This window comes from Tursiops truncatus, chromosome 1, assembly GCF_011762595.2.
Source record: "Tursiops truncatus isolate mTurTru1 chromosome 1, mTurTru1.mat.Y, whole genome shotgun sequence".
NCBI classification, from domain to species: domain Eukaryota; kingdom Metazoa; phylum Chordata; class Mammalia; order Artiodactyla; family Delphinidae; genus Tursiops; species Tursiops truncatus.
The window spans coordinates 89,493,873-89,515,670 of NC_047034.1; the positions used below are offsets into that span (position 1 = coordinate 89,493,873).

Sequence of the window (21,798 nt, forward strand, 5' to 3'; positions counted from 1 at the left end):
GAAATATCAAATATACAGAATAGCAAAGTGGATAATGTAGTGAGCCCTAGCTTCAACCAATTACAACACTTGGGCAATCTGATCTTTTTTTAAATTTATTTATTTATTTTTGGCTGTGTTGGGTCTTCGTTTCTGTGCGAGGGCTTTCTCCAGTTGTGGCGAGCGGAGGCCACTCTTCGTCACGGTGCGCGGGCCTCTCACTGTCACGGCCTCTCCCGTTGTGGAGCACAGGCTCCAGACGCGCAGGCTCAGTAGTTGTGGCTCACGGGCTTAGCCGCTCCGCGGCATGTGGGATCCTCCCAGACCAGGGCCCGAACCCGTGTCCCCTGCATCGGCAGACGGACTCTCAACCACTGCGCCACCAGGGAAACCCCAGCTTTACAGTTTTGCTTTTCACACTTCGTCTTTATGTCATCTGGATACATAGATGATGTGTTTCTAGGCTCTTTACTCTGTTCCATTGGTATGTTTCTCTATCCTTACACTAATACCACAAAATTTTAATGACTATACTTTTTAGTAATTACATTGAAATTAAAAGTATTTTGCCTGAAGATTGCTTGATATTATTATCACATATAAATGTTTCTTGTTTTTGTAACATTTTGAGGCATAGGAATATTGGATCTAAGTTACTCAGGTAAAGTAGGTTAATGAAAATAACTTACTACAGAAGAATGATTACATAGAACTAGTTAGGGGTCAAATATCTTTTGACTCATACCACATGGCAGGCAGTGTGCTAAATGCTAATTATTTCACATAATCATTAGTGCTATCAATATACCCATTTTCCAGACGTGGTAATGAAGTGTTTATGGCATTCAGCCTTAGACCTATTTGATACAAAACTCGTGTTTATGACCATTACACTTACTGCCCTCTCCTATGGGATCCTCTCCGTGATTTTATCTCACACAAAAAGAGTATATTGTCTTCAACCTGCATGACTTCACATTGTAGATGACTCACCAAACCCGAGCCTCATTTCACCTGACACTGACATTTTCATGTTGAGTCACCTCTGCCCCTCTCCATGTCAGCCTCACCTGGGGCCTTGTCATCACCCAGAGTCGTTCCATTTCTAAAACCTTAAATTCAAATATCTCATTTTCTCACCTCAATCCTTGGCGCCTCTGCTGCCTTTCTGTTCATCAGCCCCTCCTCTGTTTGCTGCCTTGCCTGATCAGCTTAGTTTCTGTGGTCCAACGTTTGAACCCTTTTGTGCTGTTTTCTGAATCAGCCTGTCTTTGCTCATGCAGCTGAATTGCAGAGTCCTGCTGAAGGAAGTCATACAAGCACAAAGATTTGTGCCTCTTTAAGTGGGATGCAATGTATATACTCTCCTATGTCTGGCTGATGCCCATCTATACTTCAGTTTCCGCTTAGAGTCTACTTCCCCCGAAAGTCTTCTAAGCTCCCTGATTTAGGTGCTTCTGCTGAGCATTTCCATAGCAACACGTTGGTCACAATCACAGCAGTGTCACTCTGTGTAGGAGTGTATGTGTTCCTCCCTACCCCTACAAGATGTCAAGCTCCTTAAGGAAAGGGACTTTATCTCTTACTCATTATTGCATCTCTAATGCCTCTCACATTTACGACTGAATTAGACAACCAAGAGTCAGAGAATCTACCAAACTTGTCAATGAATATGTTTTAAATATCTGTAGATTCCAAAGTATTATATATGTGGGAAAATACTTGTATCTTTTCAAAGTTTTTTTTTTTTTTTTTTTTGCGGTACGCAGGCCTCTCACTGCCGTGGCCTCTCCTGTTGCAGAGCACAGGCTCCAGACATGCAGGCTCAGCGGCCATGGCTCACGGGCCCAGCCGCTTCGCGGCATGTGGGATCCTCCCGGACCAGGGCACGAACCCGTGTCCCCTGCATCAGCAGGTGGACTCCCAACCACTGCGCCACCAGGGAAGCCCCCAAAGCATTTTTAAACTTAACTTCTCAGTTTTGTGCGAAATCATTTTATTTGGTCTTGGTGAAATTTGACAAAAACAGAGATATATTCTATAAGGATCTTTCAGTTTAGGAGGCAGAAAAAGGGGAAACAATTTGGAAGACAATGGAAAGCTTGGTATACATGGTATACTGGGGAACTAGCTTATGAGTTTATCTGTTTGATGAAATAGTCCCTGGAGAAATCTTAGAATTTGAGAAAGAATGTACTGCCTCAGTTACTCAGGTGGACACTCTGGATTTTTTTTTAACTTTGTGTTTACCATGCCCTCTTTGATGTTTAATTAAACTTGATAACTAAAATGCAGAAATTACTGCCATGATTTCTGTTTCTTAGTGGTTAAATCAAAGTGTTTTAAGAACAAATATCATAAATTATTAAATCTATTAAGATAACAGGAAAAAGAAATATTAATTTGGTTTTGCCATGTATGTTTGTTTTAAAATTAAATTTAATCACTCATTACCAAGTTTTTACTTCATACCAAGCACTGTGCTTGAAGTTAATAAAACAAAGATAAATGATTTAAGCAGTCTCTGCTCTAAAGACAAAAATAATTATTTTGTGATTTTGTAATAGATAAAAAAAATTTTTTTTCTCTATAGAAGGAAAAAATGTTTACAGGAATAAAATAAATAGGGACTCTGCTGTCACCAATTATATTCCCAGCTTCAAAGGGCAAAATAGGATATCCTTACTGTTGAAACCTGAAAAAAAAATTCTGTAACTAGGTTTTTCAAAAGAGTTATGGCTCCAAGGTAGATGGGAACAAGGGCCTCAAAAAATGTTTATTGAATTTATTGAACAGAGTTACTAATTAATGCTGCTCCACAGAGCCAATGCCCAAGTACAGATTTACATGGAGTGTTCTTTTCTACACAGAATTTTGCCAGCGTTTGTCATATTTGAGCTCAAGCAGGCCTTTTTGCTGCGACTTCATTAATATTAGGTACTCAATACATGTGCATTGAAAGAATCTTAGGTTAAGCCATAGGAAACTGCCTTTTTTTGTACTTCAAAAACAGTCAACAGCAGCCAATTCCTAGGGCTCAACCCAGTGTATATCACACTTCTGTGATGGGATGAACACTGGGATATTGGCAAGGAAAGAGAAGTTTTGTTCATTGTTCTGCAGGAGTTTGTCTTAACTGAGAAGCAAGAAACACCTAAGTGAAATGATCAGACTCTGTCCAAGAACTCAGGAGAAGGTCATCTTTAGGAACAGACATTTTTTTCATGATGTATAAGTTAATGAGAAGTCAGTGGTTTGACTTTAGAGTTATGTGCCATATTAGTATATGTTATAATCAGGTGTTTTTATAAACTGTATGTGAACTTTGTATTCAATGTCTCTTTGATACATTGTCTTTGTATTCAATGGTCTTCGAGAAGTGAGGCAGAATGAAACACTATCTCAGTATGTCTTTTCTTTGCACAGTCCTGCTTTTAGCTGTGTAACTGCCTTCTAGATGATTCATAACTTTTTGGCACAATTTCTTATTATTTTTAACATTTATATTTTTCTTTGTAGTCCACAGTTTACATTTTAATAATTATTACTTTTATATTTTATTATACCCTTAGGATATAGGTTTCATTTAATTTTTGCCATTTTTTAGATGATTAGAAGCAATGGTGTCTAACCATTTAAATAGCCTATTATGCTAAATTTGAACAAGTTGAAACCGTAACATAATTTTGGTATTTAAGGTTGATGAAAGAAGCTCTTTATGTAGGAATAAAAAGATAGTAAGCTAAAAATTTGGGGACCGAATATGGCTAACCTTAAGGAAAGTAAGAACAGAGGGAAAAAAAAAAAAAGACTAGGAAGAGAAGTAATAGTTTCTAATTGATAGGAGAGGGAGAAAAAAAGTTAAGATTTTGAAGGGCCGAAAAAAAACTCCAGTACTATTTCTAAAGTCAATATTCTACATATATTTGAAATATTTTCAATTGAAAAACTATAGAGGACAAAAGCTTATAGGCTAATACCTTAACTTTTTAGTATTCCTAGTCAGTTTATAGGAAGGAGACAGAATATATACTCTGAGTATGATAACCTCTGGCCTATAGAGATTTTGAAATGCAATCTCTGAACTTCCTATAATAGTTTGAAGGGTCTTCTGTTGCATATAAAAACTCATTCCCATTGGAACATTTTGAATCTGATTCTTTTCCCTTTCTTGGGGAAAGGTAGTGATTTATTCATTAAATACCTAAATCTGAAACAATCATATATGACCTTTCCATAATCTTCCCTTGTTTTTTCTAGTCACCCTCACTGGGTGACAGATTGTTGTTGGAAAGAACACCAGTTTTTGCTTTTAGCTGGCTATAAGCAACTGGACTTGAGTTGTTTTATATGTAAATAAAAATGTTTGACTAAATTATCCTAAGAAGCGTCTTTGATCAAATCACATTCCATGCTAGCGTGCAGTGTTTCCTTTGCTAGAACAGCGTTATTTCAAAAGAATACACAACTCAATATACAACAATACTCAATACACAACAGTGTGGTTTCTGTTATCTTTCCCTCTCCTTTTTATAGATAGTGTTAAGAAGGAATGTTCCCGAGAAGGGGACAATGTTTTCATTTCCCGAGAAGGGGACAATGTTTTCATTTTACGTACATTCTTATGTAGACATGGTGGTTGTTGATCGGTAGCCCCAGGCAAAGGGAATGTGAACAAAGACAGTTTTACCACATTGAAATGAAGATAGTATCTAGTCTGCTCCTATGAAACATTGCTGGCTTTGAGTAATAGTTATACATTCACTTGATTTCAAACAGGTAAATTTATACTCAGTCAGTTCACATCTGAATTCATAAGATTGTAACTAAATGGTTCTATCTGAACTGAATTACTTTTTATTTCAGGAGAAGATTAAAGAGGATTTAAAAAAAATCAAGGTAAACAACGGGGCAGAAACTAAACCTCAGAGCTCCCTGTCAGATAATGTGATGACTGTGGATTCTCAGAGTTTGAAAATGGGCTCATAACAGTTTATAAAGACTTAGCAGATTGGAAGTTCTTCCAAGTCAATAATTTCAGTGTTGTGCCATTTTAGAAAGAGGAGATGGCTCTTCTAATTTTCCTTTTTCCTATTTCTGAAGTTTATTATAGAAGAATGTTCATAAGAAGGGTAAAGAGACTGTTCAGTTTTTGTGCATTTTTATGTAGATACGTTGATCGTTGGTCTCTGACCTAAGGGTTCCCTGACCTCTTAAAAAGATAATCAGCACATCAAAATGATTGTCCAGAGTCATTTGCTTTCTCTGAAACTTGCAGTCAGGAATACCAACTGCCCATGCTCTTCATTTGAACTTACAAATCAATAAACCCTGTCTGTGCACATCTGAATGTTTTAGGCATGCAACTGAATATGCTCTCTGCTACTCAAGCAAGGGATCGCAGGAAGTAGGGAGGTCAAGAGAAAAGAGAATAATAGAGAAGAGCCTGGGAGTAGAAGGAAGAAGCTAGGGCAGACTGTTCGAGAAAGTATATGCCACTTTTTATGTTAGGACTTGTGTTATTTTTATGCTGATCAGCAATTGATTGTATAGGAATAAAAAAGTATTTTTCCATAAATTAGGCAAGTCACCTAATTTAAAGATATTCAGGATGACTATAAATTATTAAGAGAGTCATTATTAAGGGCTTTTATGAAATATATTAGCAATTTTGTACCTTAAAAATAATTTTATTTCCTGCAAAATTTCAGTTACAGGTAGCATACTGATAGTTATAGATAAAAGCACAAATAAATACAGTTCAAAAGCAAATCAAAACTAAAGATGAAGTTGCAGTTTGTTTAATAAAAACCAAATTTGATTATGAAAATAATAAATGTTTATCATACAAACAGGCAGTACAAATATATAGAAAATGAAAAGAGAGGAGGCAGGTAACAAGTAAATGAGTAAGTATAGAATTACAAGTCAGGGTTCATAACGTAGACTGTCTTGGCTGGACCCACTTGCTCAGCGTGTTTAAGCAAGTATAAAAAGCTCAGTAGGATGGAAAACAGTGAGCAAGTGTGAGATTGGAACAAGATGAGATTGGAGAGTTATCAGGGGCCTAAAAGTATATGGTTTTATGGGCTGTGGCCAGAAGGTCAGATTTAATTCTGAGTGCAGTGGGAAGGGTTTTACATAAGAGAATGCTATTTTATAATATATATATTTTTAATATATTTATATTTATTTAAATATATATATTTACATGAAAGCAAGTTATTTAGAGAGATATACATTCCATAGGCAGAATGCAGACCATCTCAGGCGAGAGAGGTCATAATTTACATTCTAAAAAGTCATTCAGGTGGCATTGTGCAGGACAGTCAAGGATTATAAGAGTGGATGAGGAAAGGCCAATTTGAAACATAAGTTTTGAATATGGGAGGAAGTAAAAATGGGAAGAAATGGTTGACTAGAGAGCTGATTTGGGTGTAATTCAGTGTGTGTGTGTGTGTGTGTGTGTGTGTGTGTGTGTGTGTGTATTTGGAAGGGTGGCTATTGGGAGAGGATAGCTACCTTTTTCCTTCTTTCTTCCAAAAGAATTCATCAAGACAAAGAACACAATCTTTGTCACCAAGGTGGTCACAGTCTAATATATAAATTCTACAAAGACTGTACATAGGAAGATGCTTATGGTCTAGTATTTACATTTGATACTAGCTAGATAAGTAATTTTGGTGTGGTAAGTGGTATTGAAGCAGGAAGCATGAACGTCTAAGGGAGCGTATGTTTCAGGCTTTTTTAGCAGAAGTCGTATTTGAGTTTTAAAAAAATGAGAGGAGTGAGTTAGATTCCCCCCCTCCTTGGGTGCGTTGTAACCTGGGTGTACAGACAACAGCAAGTATATGCCAGGAAGAAGGGGCAGCATGTTAATGAGAACTTGACCTGTTTAATAAATTTCAAATAATTCAACAGGATGCATGTATGAAAGAACTGATGAAATGGGCCAGACTCTCAAGACTGCGTATATTTAAAATTTATCAGTTGCTTTCATGCAATGTCACTGGCCATGTTTCTGTCCCTCAAGTACTTAAAGGTCATTGCAGTCTGAGTCTTCATGTTTATTGTCTCGCTTGCCTGTTTAATTACCACCTTCCACCTCCCAACCCCCAGCTGTGCCCCAAATGATCACTGCTTTCTCCTCAGGTCTTAAACTTCACCTGATCACTTTCTAAAGAAACGTGTCCTCACCACTCAAACATACACCCTCGTCACTCTCTAAACCAGTACCTTTCTCTAAACTCTTCTATATATAACTTCAATCTGGTATTATTGTATTTGTTCATTTGTTTTTATGTTTGTCTTCTCCACTAAAATGTGAGTTTTATTAACTCATTCTTATTTACAGCTGCAGTCCCAGTGGCTAGGCCAGTACCTGCACATGATGAATAATCTGTAAATATTTGTTGAATAAATGAATGAACTCATAGAACAAAGAATGGAAACTAGGTTATTGCAGAGTTCCCTTAATCATTTTTACTTTTACTTTATTTTATTCCTTAGATAGCCTTTAAGACTGGATTATTAAAGGTTTATTTTGGTTGCAAGAAAGAAACGTGCTGAGTGGTTTGGGAGACGCGGGTTTCTGCTCAGAGGGTAAGAAAACAGCCCAGGAAATCTTCTCAATAGTCACTCCATATCTCAGTACTTTCCATGAAGGGGAAAGGTACAGCAGGCTTATATAAGAATCTCTCAGGACCAACAGTTCTGGAAACTAGTAATCCCAGTCATCTCTTCTTCTCTAAGGTCAGAAACCATTGTTCCCTGTTGACCTGTATCTGCCTGCTGCTTTCATGTTGTGAGAGCAAATTGGACTGTCTTGTTTCTCATTCTCATTCTGAGGGCCCTCATTCTGAGGGCCGCCCTTTGGGCAGTCTCCCTTCAATGCTCCTTTTCAGCCACTCGTGTCTCACATGGTCAGCATATTCATTGCAACCTTGGGATTAATCACCATCCCTGATCCACTCGGGTGCGGTCAGAACAGCAGAATGATGTGGTTTAAGTGATACTAATTTACTGTAGAAAGAACTTCATGTGGCCACTTGTTCACAGATCCACAGAGCTGCATGGGGACGTGTCAGTCACTGAGAGTTCCATAGCTTGTCAAGAATAATTTTTTTTTTTGAAGTTGAGGCGCTCAAGCCTCTGTCTTTAGAATACACCAGTGAGAGTTATTATTCTCCTCCTAGAATTTAGTAAATCTTGGGAGCTCTCAATCTTTCCCCACTGGAAGGAGAGTTCTTCCTCCTCTTTTCCTGCTCCTCAGGATAACACTGCATACCCAGCAGGGATTCAGATGATCCCCAAACACGTATCAGTTGATATCAGGAGACCCCTCTCTGCCACAACCTTGTACCCTGCAGGTTGCAGAGAATGACTGGCCTGTACCCGGGAGGACTGAACTAGGAGGCAAGTCTAAGAGTTTTATAAGGTAGAAACATAGGTGGTTGGACTAGGTGACAGAGCTCTTACCTTGAACTTGTGTAACTGTGTCCTCTTTCTGTCTTTAAAGAAGATCCTGAGATAGCTCAGGCTGCACTCCTCAGATGGCTCTCCTCCCACCCCTAGGAGTGGTGGTTTTCTAGGGGTCTGACAAACGGCACAAGCTTTTAGAGCTTTGATTTTATTTAAGATTTTAGGGAAACATTTTTTTGTCACTTATTCAACAGAACAGAATGTTAAATTTGCATGGATTTTAAAGAGACACATGAAATTGTATAGTTCTTTTATAATTGGTAGCCTTTAAAATCTTTTTAATAAATAGAAACAATTTCCAAAAGGAATTATTATATCTTTCACCCTTGGTTCACTAATACTCCAATAGATAGTGCCAAAGAGTGACTAGGCAGTGTTTATAAAGTTGGAGGGAAGTATCTCTGTCTGATGCTTGTTTTTATGTGAGCAGTGACAGTGCTGTTTCCTTCACTTGACTCATCATTGTTTATAAAATTAAAGTAGGATCCTCTGGGTGAAAATCTTCAAAATCATTGAGTGTTCCCTTTGTGAACAATTAGTTCTTTAGACCAGTTTGTTTTCCACCAACTTGTCTGCTTCTGTTGTAACAGATGGTTTCCATTATAAGGCTCCACGTGCTCCTCCGTGAAGATCAGTAAGTGAACGAAGGTGCGTGGCTTCGCGGGGAAGAGCCCTGGAAGATGTGATGGGCAGGGGAGGCCCAGCATCCCGGGCCGCCTCACTTGCCAGCAGTTCAGTCGACTCAGCCTGATCATCAGACCTGCTGGTTAGATTGTAAACTTGTGTCAGGAAGAGCTGAGATGTGCCAGGCAGCACAGTTTTCTCAAATGCAAGTTTGGAAGTGGTGGATGTTGGTCATGGGACCTGCTCCTGTCCCCATGAGAATGTGATTCCCATACCTGTCTAGGATTTGGAAACCACACCTAGGAGACTTACAGAAAAGATAAAATACATTATTTCAGGGTCCTACTGAAGACTTACAAAAACAATCCCCTGAAATTTTTCTTAATAGGCATATTTGGAAAAAGGTCCCCCTGGACAAGAGCCCATGCCCAATTGTATTACTGTCTTTAGTTCACCTGTCTACTCAGTGCACTACAGGCTCTTTGAGGGCAGGAAGCCTGGCCTTGCTCTGTTCTCAGACCACCATGCCCAGGACTTAGGGAGTGCTTCAGACATTTAAGGAATGAATGAATATGTTATGCTTATGATCAGTTTCCCAGGATAAACTAACCACATCCTCTGACATCTTGCAAAACTAATTCTTTTTTAATGCGGCTGTGTTTAGATTTTAAATTAGGCCTCAGAGGTGAAAGGCCAGTACCATTACTGACAGCTCATTTATCTAGTACACAGCACTCTGCTCTAAGTTATTGCCCCAGGGAAACCCATTGCATTAGGGCAGTGATATCAGCCTCGTGAATAGATACTAATCTCTATTGTGACGGTCACTCTTCTCAGAAGCCACAGTGGCTGATACAGGTACAGTAGGCTAAGTTCATTGAGGGTTTATGTGAAAATTATCAGTGAAATAGTTTATATCTAGCAACTTTCCAATAGAACTCTACCTAGAATTAACTCCTTTTTAAAAAGTACATTTTAAATCATTTCTTGGCATATATCACTCTTAGTGGTATTGAATTCAGATGTGAAAGGAAATCTTGCTTCAGATCCCCTTTTTAAAAACACTTCTGTATTGTTTTAGAAAACCCTAGTGTTCCACATAATTACATTGGCTTCGGTTTTATTTAACGAGAACCCCGTGACTATTACTGGAGTATAACCGTCATTTTAATATTGTTGATCCTTCTGTTTGTTAATTCTTCGTGCATAAGGATGACTTGGGGACCTTGTCTGACGCCAAGACTAAGCATAATTGCTAGTGTGAACAAAAGTTAAAGGGCACAATTGTCCACAAGTTATGCATTAAGGATATAGTTGGCTGTACATCAAAGCATTTGTTGAAGGGAATAAAACAAGCTGAAATGACTAAACATTTGGCAGGAGATCTAATTTTGTCTCAGCCATTTTAACTATATTCCCTTAGATAAGGATTCTTGATTATATAAAGTTTTGGGAACTTCCACAGTTGCTTACCTGTACATGTTGGCATTACATATGATTATTTTGCATTTAATATCTGAAGGTAGTTGCAGTATAACTTTTCAGATTTTGAAGAGCAGTCTTGTAATTATACCAATATATCCATTATAAATTCAGCTCTGGAGCAGAAAGAAACTAAACAACCAACTATTGGGTCCATGTTTAACCAAGAAGAAAAAAGCAGCTTTCTGGGATGAGTTATGAGTTTATAATATAATGGAATTTACATATTTTAATCAGTTTTTAGAATAACTTTTAGCTATTTATTGCTGATTGCTCAGTATCAATGAGGGAAACTACAGTTCTGCTTTTGTAGCTTTATACTGTTTTGCATCTCAGAATCCCTTGAAGTATGGATAACCAAAGGAAAATAAGATTATTTTTTTTAAATGAGGAACTAGGAATTTTAAGCCTGAACAGATTTTGAAAGGCTAATCTATAAAAAGGAGAATTGCCTTCTTCAGCATAATTCCAGATGGAAGGAGGCAGGTCAACGGAGAGAAGTTAGAGTTTTGAATAAGTTTCAGATAGAGCTTGTTAATAAACTATATGCAACAATGACTGAGTTGTCATAGGAACGTGTAGTGAATGTTCTGTCCTGGACATTTTTAAACAGAGGTTAAAACCTGTCAGATATTTTATAAGGGGAGAAGAAAACCTACATTAAATCAACACTAAATGGCTATTTGAAATATGAACATCTGTAAATCTAATTTCTTCTCCCTTCTTGATCTCATTTATGAGGTGTGAATGCCTGCTGTGGCAGTAGATTGTGTCAACAATTATACTGATGGCTGAGTGCTGACATGAAGTTTAACCCACTCCCTCTTTTCTTATTTTAATTGCATTTTTATCTCTCAGTTAATGTGATTATATTCATATTCTTAGCAATGTCACCGTGTCTTTTTTTTTTTTAATAAAAGGAAGTAATATAAAGGGGCCTTTTAGAAAGCAACCATTCATCCCACCAGTACTGTAGAACTTCTACTATATGCAGGTGTCAGAAGCAAGGGGCAGAGTGTCAGAATTCATCCTGTCCCTGTGCCCTTGTTTCATTCCTTTTATCTTTCGATCTCCGTAGATAGCCCTGTAGCCCTGACAGGTCATCCTGAAATGAGATGTGTTGGCCAATCAGAAATAAATAGCCAAAGATGATCCTAACAAATGACTAAGAGATATAAATTCCATTATATTATAGGTCCATAACTCATCCCACAAAAAAGCATATGGGTCAAATAAACATTGTAGTTTGCAAATCACGTATGGCTGAATTCAGGCCAGTAGCAATGTCCTTTTGACTATAACCTGGGCTCAGCCATAATTCTTGGCGAGGTCACACAATTTTTGTTTTAGGAATGAGATCAGCAACACACACTATGCTAGTGTGCTACTCAATCAACTTTCCAAAAGAAGCTCATAACCAAGAAGAAAGTAATAGCAGAAAAGATAGAGTCAATGAAAAAAATCAGGAATAAATAAGACTATGAAAACCAAGTCCATCATTCTGAAGGTTGCTTAGTCCAAAGTAAATCATAAGACTAGTACTTGGGTCTCATTCCTTGACCAAAGTATATTAATATATGTACTACTTTCAGCTTTAAATATCATGACTTTAGTAGGTCATGTGTTATGGGCATTCTAGTCCAGTAAAAAAGATAAATGAGGCAGGATTGTTCTACACCTGACACTTCATAGCCTTTGTATGTAGCCTGGGCATTCTGTATTTTAATCCCTAATCTATATTTGGCTGGTGAAATGTCATCAAACTTAATTTTTCTTCTTAAATACTCTATGCATTTTCAATCATTTCTTCTTGAAAATAACTTGGACATATCAGCAATAAGAGAACTACTGTTTCCACCTTTTGTCACGTGGCACTGCTTCTTTTTGTCCCTGTGGGCCTTGTCTACAGAGACAATTGCAGCGAAGGCCATGCCCCTTCCCACTACTCACCTCATCCCAGTATTTAAGGTCACGTCAGCTCTTTCAGGTTTAAAAACTCTTCTTTCTTGCCTTCAGCCTTTATCTAAAAATTGACGTAAAAACAAAATTATCAAGGGATCCTTCTGAACAAAATGCTTTCCTTGCTCTAGCAGTGCTCAGGAAAACTGAGGCTAACTGCAATTCTGGCTCCTCAACATGGGATAACTATCATGCAAACCATGCTCCTTTGAAAAAATTCTGCTTCAGACGGCATCCTCTTCCATATATTGAACTTCTAAATGCATTTTGGTGTGCATGGGATATTTAGGTTCCATTTTATATTAACAACAGTATCTTAATAAAAACTGTAAAATAAGCTCTTTCTATGCTCCAGGAATTTACAGTGTGTTAAGATTGAATCTGATAAACACTTGTCTGAGAAGAGTTCTCTTCGAGTGTTGTTTTGGAAAAGACGATAAAGTCTGCTGTTTGGGTAAGGGCGCCACCACCTTATACCATCTGGTGGGGAAATACTCCATGAGAGATATGGGATCAAAGTCATCCCTCTGTGGTTCTGTGGCATAAGAACTGAAGAAAGGGGAGATGTGGCAGCTCATAACATGTCTTGGCCGTTAACAGCCATTAAACTGGGGTGAAGGGCACATGGCTTTTCAGCCCTTCTGCCTTCAGGTTGACTGGGTTGATGAGAAAGTGTTGGCTAAAACTTTTCAGTTCTGTTTAGTTTCTAGCCACCTTGTTTTCTCCCCTCCTGGCATGGTTATTGGAAAACAGATTTTGAGGACTTTATTAAACTGTTTGCTGGAGCATTTCATTTAGATATCGAGGTCCTTTCGAGGTAACTTGGACACCTAGAACTGAATGACTGTCATTCATCCTCCTCTATTTAGTGCAACATTTCCAGCCAATTATAGCTTCACCGTGTTCAGTCACTAGAATAAAAAGTCTTGAAGTGTAATAAGCGATGACTTAAGTGCCTCAGTGTGTAACAGATACCATGTTTATGAGCGATCTGTCTCGTAGGCAGGAGCAGTTTTTCACTTCCAGATGAAAAGGTGACTGAGGTGATCCATTTGTGAGCAGCGCCGACGCAGCCAGGCCTGGGTGCAGTTGGAGCTGCCGTTCACGAAAATGAAATACTGAACTGAGGCATTCATTGCCCATTCCAAGAAATACAACAAAAAGGCCTGCATCTGTATTTCAAGTCTTGTTGATGCTGTTGGCTTAGACAAGTTCTCATTATTGGGTCTCTTTTGCAAGCCTAAATTTGAGCCTGAAGAATTTCTCCATATAAATGTCTTAAGTATTGCAGTGGCACATCCATCACCTTTTTGCTTTTGAATTACAAAGATAACCTTAAGATATGAGCCTTATACTGGGCAATGCGATACATACACAGAAAGGGTGAGCCTCCTTAGTGATGAAATCAGCCAATGCCCAAGAGGAAAATAATAGGCAGAAAGGATAGAGAGGATGAAAAAAATGATTCTTTTCCATTAAACTGTATGTGACGTGTATTTTATGAAGCAGGCATCAGCTGAAAGAAATATTTTTTCAACTAAAAAGAGATTGATGGTGAGGGAGACGAAAAGAATGTAAGGAATCAGGGGATAAATGTGTATCTTATTCCATAACCATCTCCGATAATGAGAAAGTTGAAAAGCATTCCATTTGTGATTACCTCAAATGTTTCCTTGGACTTGGTGCTCTTAAAACTCTTTAATGTTGGGCTTCCCTGGTGGCGCAGTGGTTAAGAGTCCGCCTGCCGATGCAGGGGACACAGGTTCGTGCCCCGGTCTGGGAAGATCCCACATGCCGCTGAGCGGCTGGTCCCGAGAGCCATGGCCGCTGAGCCTGCGCGTCCGGAGCCTGTGCTCTGCAATGGGAGAGGCCACAACAGTGAGAGGCCTGTGTACCGCAAAAAAAAAAAAAAAAAAAAAAAAAAAAAAAAAAAAAAAAAAACCTCTTTAATGTTAATAATAGCTTTGGTTTTTTTAAAAGTGCATTTGGACTTCACACTTTATAATTTTCTCAATTCTAAGTGTTGTATTGCTTATTTTCAGGTTTACCAAAGATGCAGGCCATTAGGAACTATACTGGAATGCCAGCCCCTGCTCTTCATGAAGGACCCCCATTACACATCCAGGCAGGAGATACAGTTGAACTTCTGAGAGGAGATGCACACAGTCTGTTTTGGCAGGTACTATCCACATTACAGTTTTTTAGATTTAACGGATGATTTATTACCACTTGGAGAATAAAGCTATCTTTAGAAAATGATTGTATGCTTTCAAGCTTCAGAAATTTTACATGATGTGAGGAAAAATATTTTTTATTAACCACCCTCAAATTTACTCACGCTAAAGTGGCAATGAGTGTTAGAACACTAAAGAAAATACTATCTGTGCTATGAATCAGAATTACCATTTATATTAAGAATTCATACTTTGACAGAGCATTTTTTCCAAAAGTAGGACCTTGGGTATCATCTAATTCACATGGCTTTCACATATTAGCACTTCACTTCAGAGGAACTACCTTACTAGCTTGCCAGTGGCCATTTCTGGCTATATTTCATTTGTGCCTACCCACAGTAATACCTGAAGCTATTACAGATACCATGGGCATTATTTATGAAATAAATAAAACGTGAAAAGTAAGTGAGTATATTGATGTTTGCTGGTGATGAAATCTCTCTCATCCAGTTAGCCTGCTTTGGTTCAAGGGTTTTGTTAACTGAGGTAAATATGGTATAGTGATAAGATTTGATACAGCTTGATGGTAGAACATTGCTGTTCATTAAATTATTCTGTATTTTCATGTATATGTTAGAAATACTTCCCAACATCTTAAAGAAAGAGTGTTAAAAGTGTTGTGTGTTGAGGAAGAAAAGGGTGGGATCAACAGAAAGCTTAGCACATGAGTGACATTTTCTAGGGGTGAAGAGACCAGAAAAGGACTGTTAGATAATAATCCATTGAGTACATGTGTAAATGATAGCTATTTTGTTTGTACAAAACTATCTTATTGTCTGCCCTCTTGTTATAGAAGAATGCCCCTAAGTTGGACATTTAGCTCCAACCACATTTCAGTTTCTGTAGCCAGTGGCTTTTCCAGAGCTCCACCATCCTTCTTAAGTATCCTACTCTTCTCATACTTCATTCTTCCCAAAAAAGGAAGAGAGAGAATGACAGACTTCAATTCTACTAACTCTTCCATCCACTCCTGCATCTCCCAGCCCAACCACAAGACAAACCTTGTGTACGCATAAGAGTCCTCTTACTCAAGGCTTACCTTTTGCTTGGAGTTCTCCATCCCACATTTCATCAGTTGGCTCTTGACCCCTACATTTTCAATTTCATTCTCTCCACTGGCTCCTTTTCTATAGCTTATAAATATGCTCAAGTTCCTCCTATATTAAAATACATATACAAAACGTAAGGTAGATACCTAGTGGGAAGCAGCCACATAGCACAGGGAGATCAGCTCAGTGCTTTGTGACCACCTAGAGGGCTGGGATAGGGAGGGTGGGAGGGAGACGCAAGAGGGAAGAGATAATGGGAACATGTGTGTATGTATAACTGATTCACTTTGCTATAAAGCAGAAACTAACACACCATTGTAAAGCAATTATACTCCAATAAAGATGTAAAAACAAACAAACAAAAAAACCACATATAACTCAACGTGTTGTCTAGTTAGGTCAGTCTCCTGCTCCCTCACTCCCTCTCATCTTCTCCCTCTCCCGTTCCCTAGCTGAACTTCTTGAGAGAGTAGTCTGTATTCAGTCTCTGCCTCCTTATGTCCTATTCGTAATGCAGTCTCCTGCAGAAACTACTCCTACTTGGATTACTAATGCCACTTAAAAAAAAAATAACAACTACTTTGAGATATATAATCAGGTACACATACTTAAAGTGCAGTTGAATTTGATAAGTTTTGTCAAATGTATATATAAGTAAAAGCACTGTTAGTCAAGATGATAAAATCAGCCCCCAGAGTTTTTGTGTGCCGCTTTGTAATCTCCCTCCTGCCTCTGCTTCTTGCCCTTCCCCAACCCCCAGCCAACTGTGGTTCTGCTTTCACACTATGAATTTGCATTTTTCAGAATTTTATATAGTACATCATATAGTATGTATTCTTTTTCATATGGCTTCTTTCACTTAATGTAACTATCTTGAGATTAAAACATGTTACTTTGTGTAACAATAGTTCTATCATTTTTTTAAACTGCTTTATTGAGGTATGATTAACATACAAAAATTAACATACAAAAAAAAGTATGTACAAAAGTACATACTTAATGCATACAGCTTGATGAGTTTGGAGAAACTATCTCCATAATTTATGCCATAAGCATACCCATCACTTCTAAAAGTTTCCTCCTGTCCTCTTTATTTTTTATTTTATATTTTGTGATTAATAACATTCAACATTAAGATCTACCCTATTAGGAAAGTATATAGTACAGTATTACTAACTATAAACTCTGTGCCATACAGTAGAATTCTAGGAGTTATCCGTCTTGCATAACTGAAACTTGTACCCTTGACTACTTCATCCCCATTTCCCCCTTCCCCCATTCTTTGGCCACCCCTGTTCTACTCTCTGCTTCTCTGAGTTTGACTATTTTAGATTCCTCATATAAGTACAGGAAAGACTTGGAAGCAACCTAAATATCCATCAGTGGATGAATGAGTAAATTAAGAAAATGTGGTATATAACATAATGGAATACTATGCAGACTTTGAAAAGAAGGAAATCCTCCCATTTGCAAAAACATGGAAGAACTTGGGCGACATAATGCTAAGTGAAAGAAGTTCTTTCTTTTTATTGCTGATTATTATTCCAGGTATGGGTTTAGCACAGTTTATCCAGTAGCCTATTGAGAGGCTTTCAGGTTATTACTGTTTGGGGCTGTAACAAATAATCCACTATGGGGAGGACCTTCAAGATAGCGGAGGAGTAAGACGTGGAGATCACCTTCCTCCCCGCAAATACATCAAAAATACATCTACATGTGGAACAACTCCTACAGAACACCTAATGAACGCTGGCAGAAGACCTCAGACTTCCCAAAAGGCAAGAAACTCCACACATACCTGGGTAGGGCAAAAGAAAAAACAGAGCTAAAAGAATAGGGATGGGACCTGCACCTTGGGGAGGGAGCTGTGAAGGAGTAAAGTTTCCACACACTAGGAAGCCTCTTCACTGGCAGAGACAGCGGGTGGCGGGGCGGGGGTTGAAGCTTCAGAACCTTGGAGGAGAGTGCAGCAACAGGGGTGCAGAGGGCAAAGCAGAGAGATTCCTGCACAGAGGATTGGTGCCAACCGACACTCACCAGCCCGAGAGGCTTGTCTGCTCACCCACCGGGACGGGACGGGGCTGGGAGCTGAGGCTCGGGCTTTGGAGGTCAGATCCCAGGGAGAGGACTGGGGTTGACTGCACGAACACAGCCTGACGGGGGCTAGTGCACCACAGCTAGCTGGGAGGGAGTCCGGGAAGAAGTCTGGAGCTGCCTAACAGGCAAGAGACCATTGTTTTGGGGTACGCACGGAGAGGGGGTTCAGAGCACTGCGTAAAGGAGCTCCAGAGACAGGCGCAAGCTGCGGCTATCAGCGCGGACCCCAGAGACGGGCATGAGATGCTAAGGCTGCTGCTGCCGCCACCAAGAAGGCTGTGTGCGAGCACAGGTCACTATCCACACCTCCCCTCCTGGGAGCCTGCGCAGCCCATCACTGCCAGGGTCCCGTGATCCAGGGACAACTTCCCCAGGAGAACACATGCCACATCTCAGTCAGTTGCAATGTCATGCTGGCCTCTGCCACTGCAGGCTTGCCCCGCATTCTGTACTCCTCCCCCACAGCCTGAGTGAGCCAGAGCCCCCTAATCAGCTGCTCCTTGAACCCCGTCCTGTCTGGGCGAAGAACAGACACCAGAGGACGACCTACACACAGCAGTGGGGCCAAAACCAAAGCTGAACCCCAGTAGCTGTGTGAACAAAGAAGAGAAAGGGAAATTACTCCCAGCAGCCTCAGGAGCAGCGGATTAAATCTCCACAGTCAACTTGATGTACCCTGCATCTGTGGGATACCTGAATAGACAATGAATCATCCCAAAATTGAGGTGGTGGACTTTGGGAGCAACTGTAGACTTGGGGTTTGCTGTATGCGACTGACTAGTTTCTGATTTTTATGTTTATCTTACTATAGTTTTTAGCTCCTGTTATCATTGAAGGATTCGTTTATTGGTTTGGTTGCTCTCTTCTTTTTTTATTTATTACTTTTTTTATTTTCTCATTTTAATAATTTTTTTTATTTTAATAACTATTTTATTTTATTATTATTTTTCTTTCTTTCTTTTTTCTCTCTGTTTTCTTCTGAGCCGTGTGGCTGACAGAATCTTGGTGCTCCGGCCAGGTGTCAGGCCTGAGCCCCTGAGGTGGGAGAGCCGAGTTCAGGACATTGGTCCACCAGAAACCTCCTGGCCTCACATAACATCAATCAGCGAGAGCTATCCCAGAGATCTCCGTCTCAACGCTAACACCAAGCTCCACTCAATGACCAGCAAGCTCTAGTGCTGGACACCTCATGCCAAACAACTGACAAGACAGGAACACAACTCCATCCATTAACAGAGAGGCTGCCTAAAATCATAATAAGTTCACAGACACCACAAAACCCACCACTGGACGTGGTCCTGCCCACCAGAAAGACAAGATCAAGCCTCATCCACCAGAACATGGGCACAAGTCCCCTCCACCAGGAAGCCTACACAACCCACTGAAGCTACCTTACCCACTGTGGGCAGACACCAAAAACAACGGGAACTACGAACCTGCAGCCTGTGAAAAGGAGACCCCCAAAACAGTAAGTTAAGCAAAATGAGAAGACAGAGAAACACACAGCAGAAGAAGGAGCAAGGTAAAATCCCACCAGACCAAACAAATGAAGAGGAAACAGGCAATCTACCTGAAAAAGAATTCACAGTACTGATAGTAAAGATGATCCAAAATCTTGGAAACAGAATGGAGAAAATACAAGAAACGTTTAACAAGGACCTAGAAGAAATATAGAGCAAACAAGCAATGATGAACAACACAATAAATGAAATTAAAAATTCTCTAGAAGGAATCAATAGCAGAAAAACTGAGGCAGAACAACGGATAAGTGACCTGGAAGATAAAATAGTGGAAATAACTACTGCAGAGCAGAATAAAGAAAAAAGAATGAAAAGAATTGAGGACAGTCTCAGAGACCTCTGGGACAACATTAAACGCACCAACATTCGAATTATAGGGGTCCCAGAAGAAGAAGAGAAAAAGAAAGGGACTGAGAAAATATTTAAAGAGTTTATAGTTGAAACTTTCCCTAATATGGGAAAGGAAATAGTCAAGTCCAGGAAGCACAGAGGGTTCCATACACAATAAATCCAAAGAGAAACACACCAAGACACATTAATCAAACTATCAAAAACTAAATACAAAGAAAAAATATTAAAAGCAGAAAGGGAAAAATAATATACAAGGGAATCCCCATAAGGTTAACAGCTCATCTTTCAGCAGAAACTCTGCAAGCCAGGAGGGAGTGACAGGACATATTTAAAATGATGAAAGGGACAAACCTACAACCAAGATTACTCTACCCAGCAAGGATCTCATTCACATTCAACAGAGAAATTAAAAACTTTACAGACAAGCAAAAGCTAAGAGAATTCAGTACCACCAAACCAGCTTTACAACAAATACTAACGGAACTTCTCTAGGCAAAAAATACTAAAGGAACTTCTAGGAACTTCTCTAGACCTAAGAAAAGAAACCCAAAACAATTAAGAAAATGGTAATAGGAACATACATATCGATAAATACCTTAAATGTAAATGGATTAAATGCTCCGAGAAAAATATACAGACTTGACGAATGGATACAAAAACAAGACCCATATATATGCTGTCTACAACACACCCACTTCAGACCTAGGGACACATACAGAATGAAAGTGAGGGGATGGAAAAAGATATTCCATGCAAATGGAAATCAAAAGAAAGCTGGAGTAGCAATTCCCATATCAGACAAAATAGACTTTAAAATAAAGACTATTACAAGAGACCAAGAAGGACACAACATAATGATCAAGGGATCGATCCAAGAAGAAGATATAACAATTGTAAATATTTACGCCCCAACATAGGAGCACCTCAGTACATAAGGCAAATGCTAACAGCCATAAAAGGGGAATTCAACAGTAACACAAACATAGTAGGGAAGTTTAACACCCCACTTTCACCAGTGGACAGGTCATCCAAAATGAAAATAAATAAGGAAACACAAGCTTTAAATGATACATTAAACAACATGGACTTAATTGATATTTATAGGACATTCCATCCAAAAACAACAGAATACACTTTCTTCTCAAGTGCTCATGGAACATTCTGCAGGATAGATCATATCTTGGGTCACAAATCAAGCCTTGGTAAATTTAAGAAAATTGAAATGGTATCAAGTATCTTTTCCAACCACAATGCTATGAGACTAGATATCAATTACAGGAAAAAAAAACTGTAAATAATACAAGCACGTGGAGGCTAAACAATACACTACTAAATAACCAAGAGATCACTGAAGAAATCAAAGAGGAAATCAAAAAATACCTAGAAACAAATGACAATGGAGGCACGACAACCCAAAATCTATGGGATGCAGCAAAAGCAGTTCTAACAGGGAAATGTATAGCAATAGAGTCCTACCTCAAGAAACAAGAAAAATCTCAAATAAACAATTTAAACTTACACCCAAAGCAATTAGAGAAAGAAGAAAAAAAAAGTGCCAAAGTTAGCAGAAGGAAAGAAATCATAAAGATCAGATCAGAAATAAATGAAAAAGAAATGAAGGAAACTACAACAAAGATCAATAAAACTAAAAACTGGTTCTTTGAGAAGATAAACAAAACTGATAAACCATTAGCGAGACTCATCAAGAAAAAAAGGGAGAAGACTCAAATCAACAGAATTAGAAATGAAAAAGGAGAAGTAACAACTGATGCAGCAGAAATACAAACGATCATGAAAGATGACTACAAGCGACTATATGCCAATAAAATGGACAACCTGGAAGAAATGGACAAATTCTTAGAAAAACACAACCGTCTGAGAATGAACCAGGAAGAAATAGAAAATATAAACAGACCAGTCACAAGCACTGATATTGAAACTGTTATTAAAAATCTTCCAACAAACAAAAGCCCAGGACCAGATGGCTTCACAGGTGAATTCTATCAAAGATTTAGAAAAGAG

At 38.9% G+C, this 21,798-nt stretch overlaps 1 protein-coding gene across 7 annotated transcripts in view; it reads left to right on the forward strand.

The window, feature by feature from the left end:
- Positions 1-21,798, forward strand: part of VAV3 (vav guanine nucleotide exchange factor 3) — a 400,412-nt gene that overhangs the window by 291,705 nt on the left and 86,909 nt on the right. For all 7 annotated transcript variants that reach the window (XM_073810192.1, XM_073810193.1, XM_073810194.1 and 4 more), the window contains one exon: positions 14,568-14,704. In XM_073810192.1, coding sequence (XP_073666293.1) covers positions 14,568-14,704 — 137 coding nt within the window. The remainder of the gene's footprint in view (positions 1-14,567; positions 14,705-21,798) is intronic.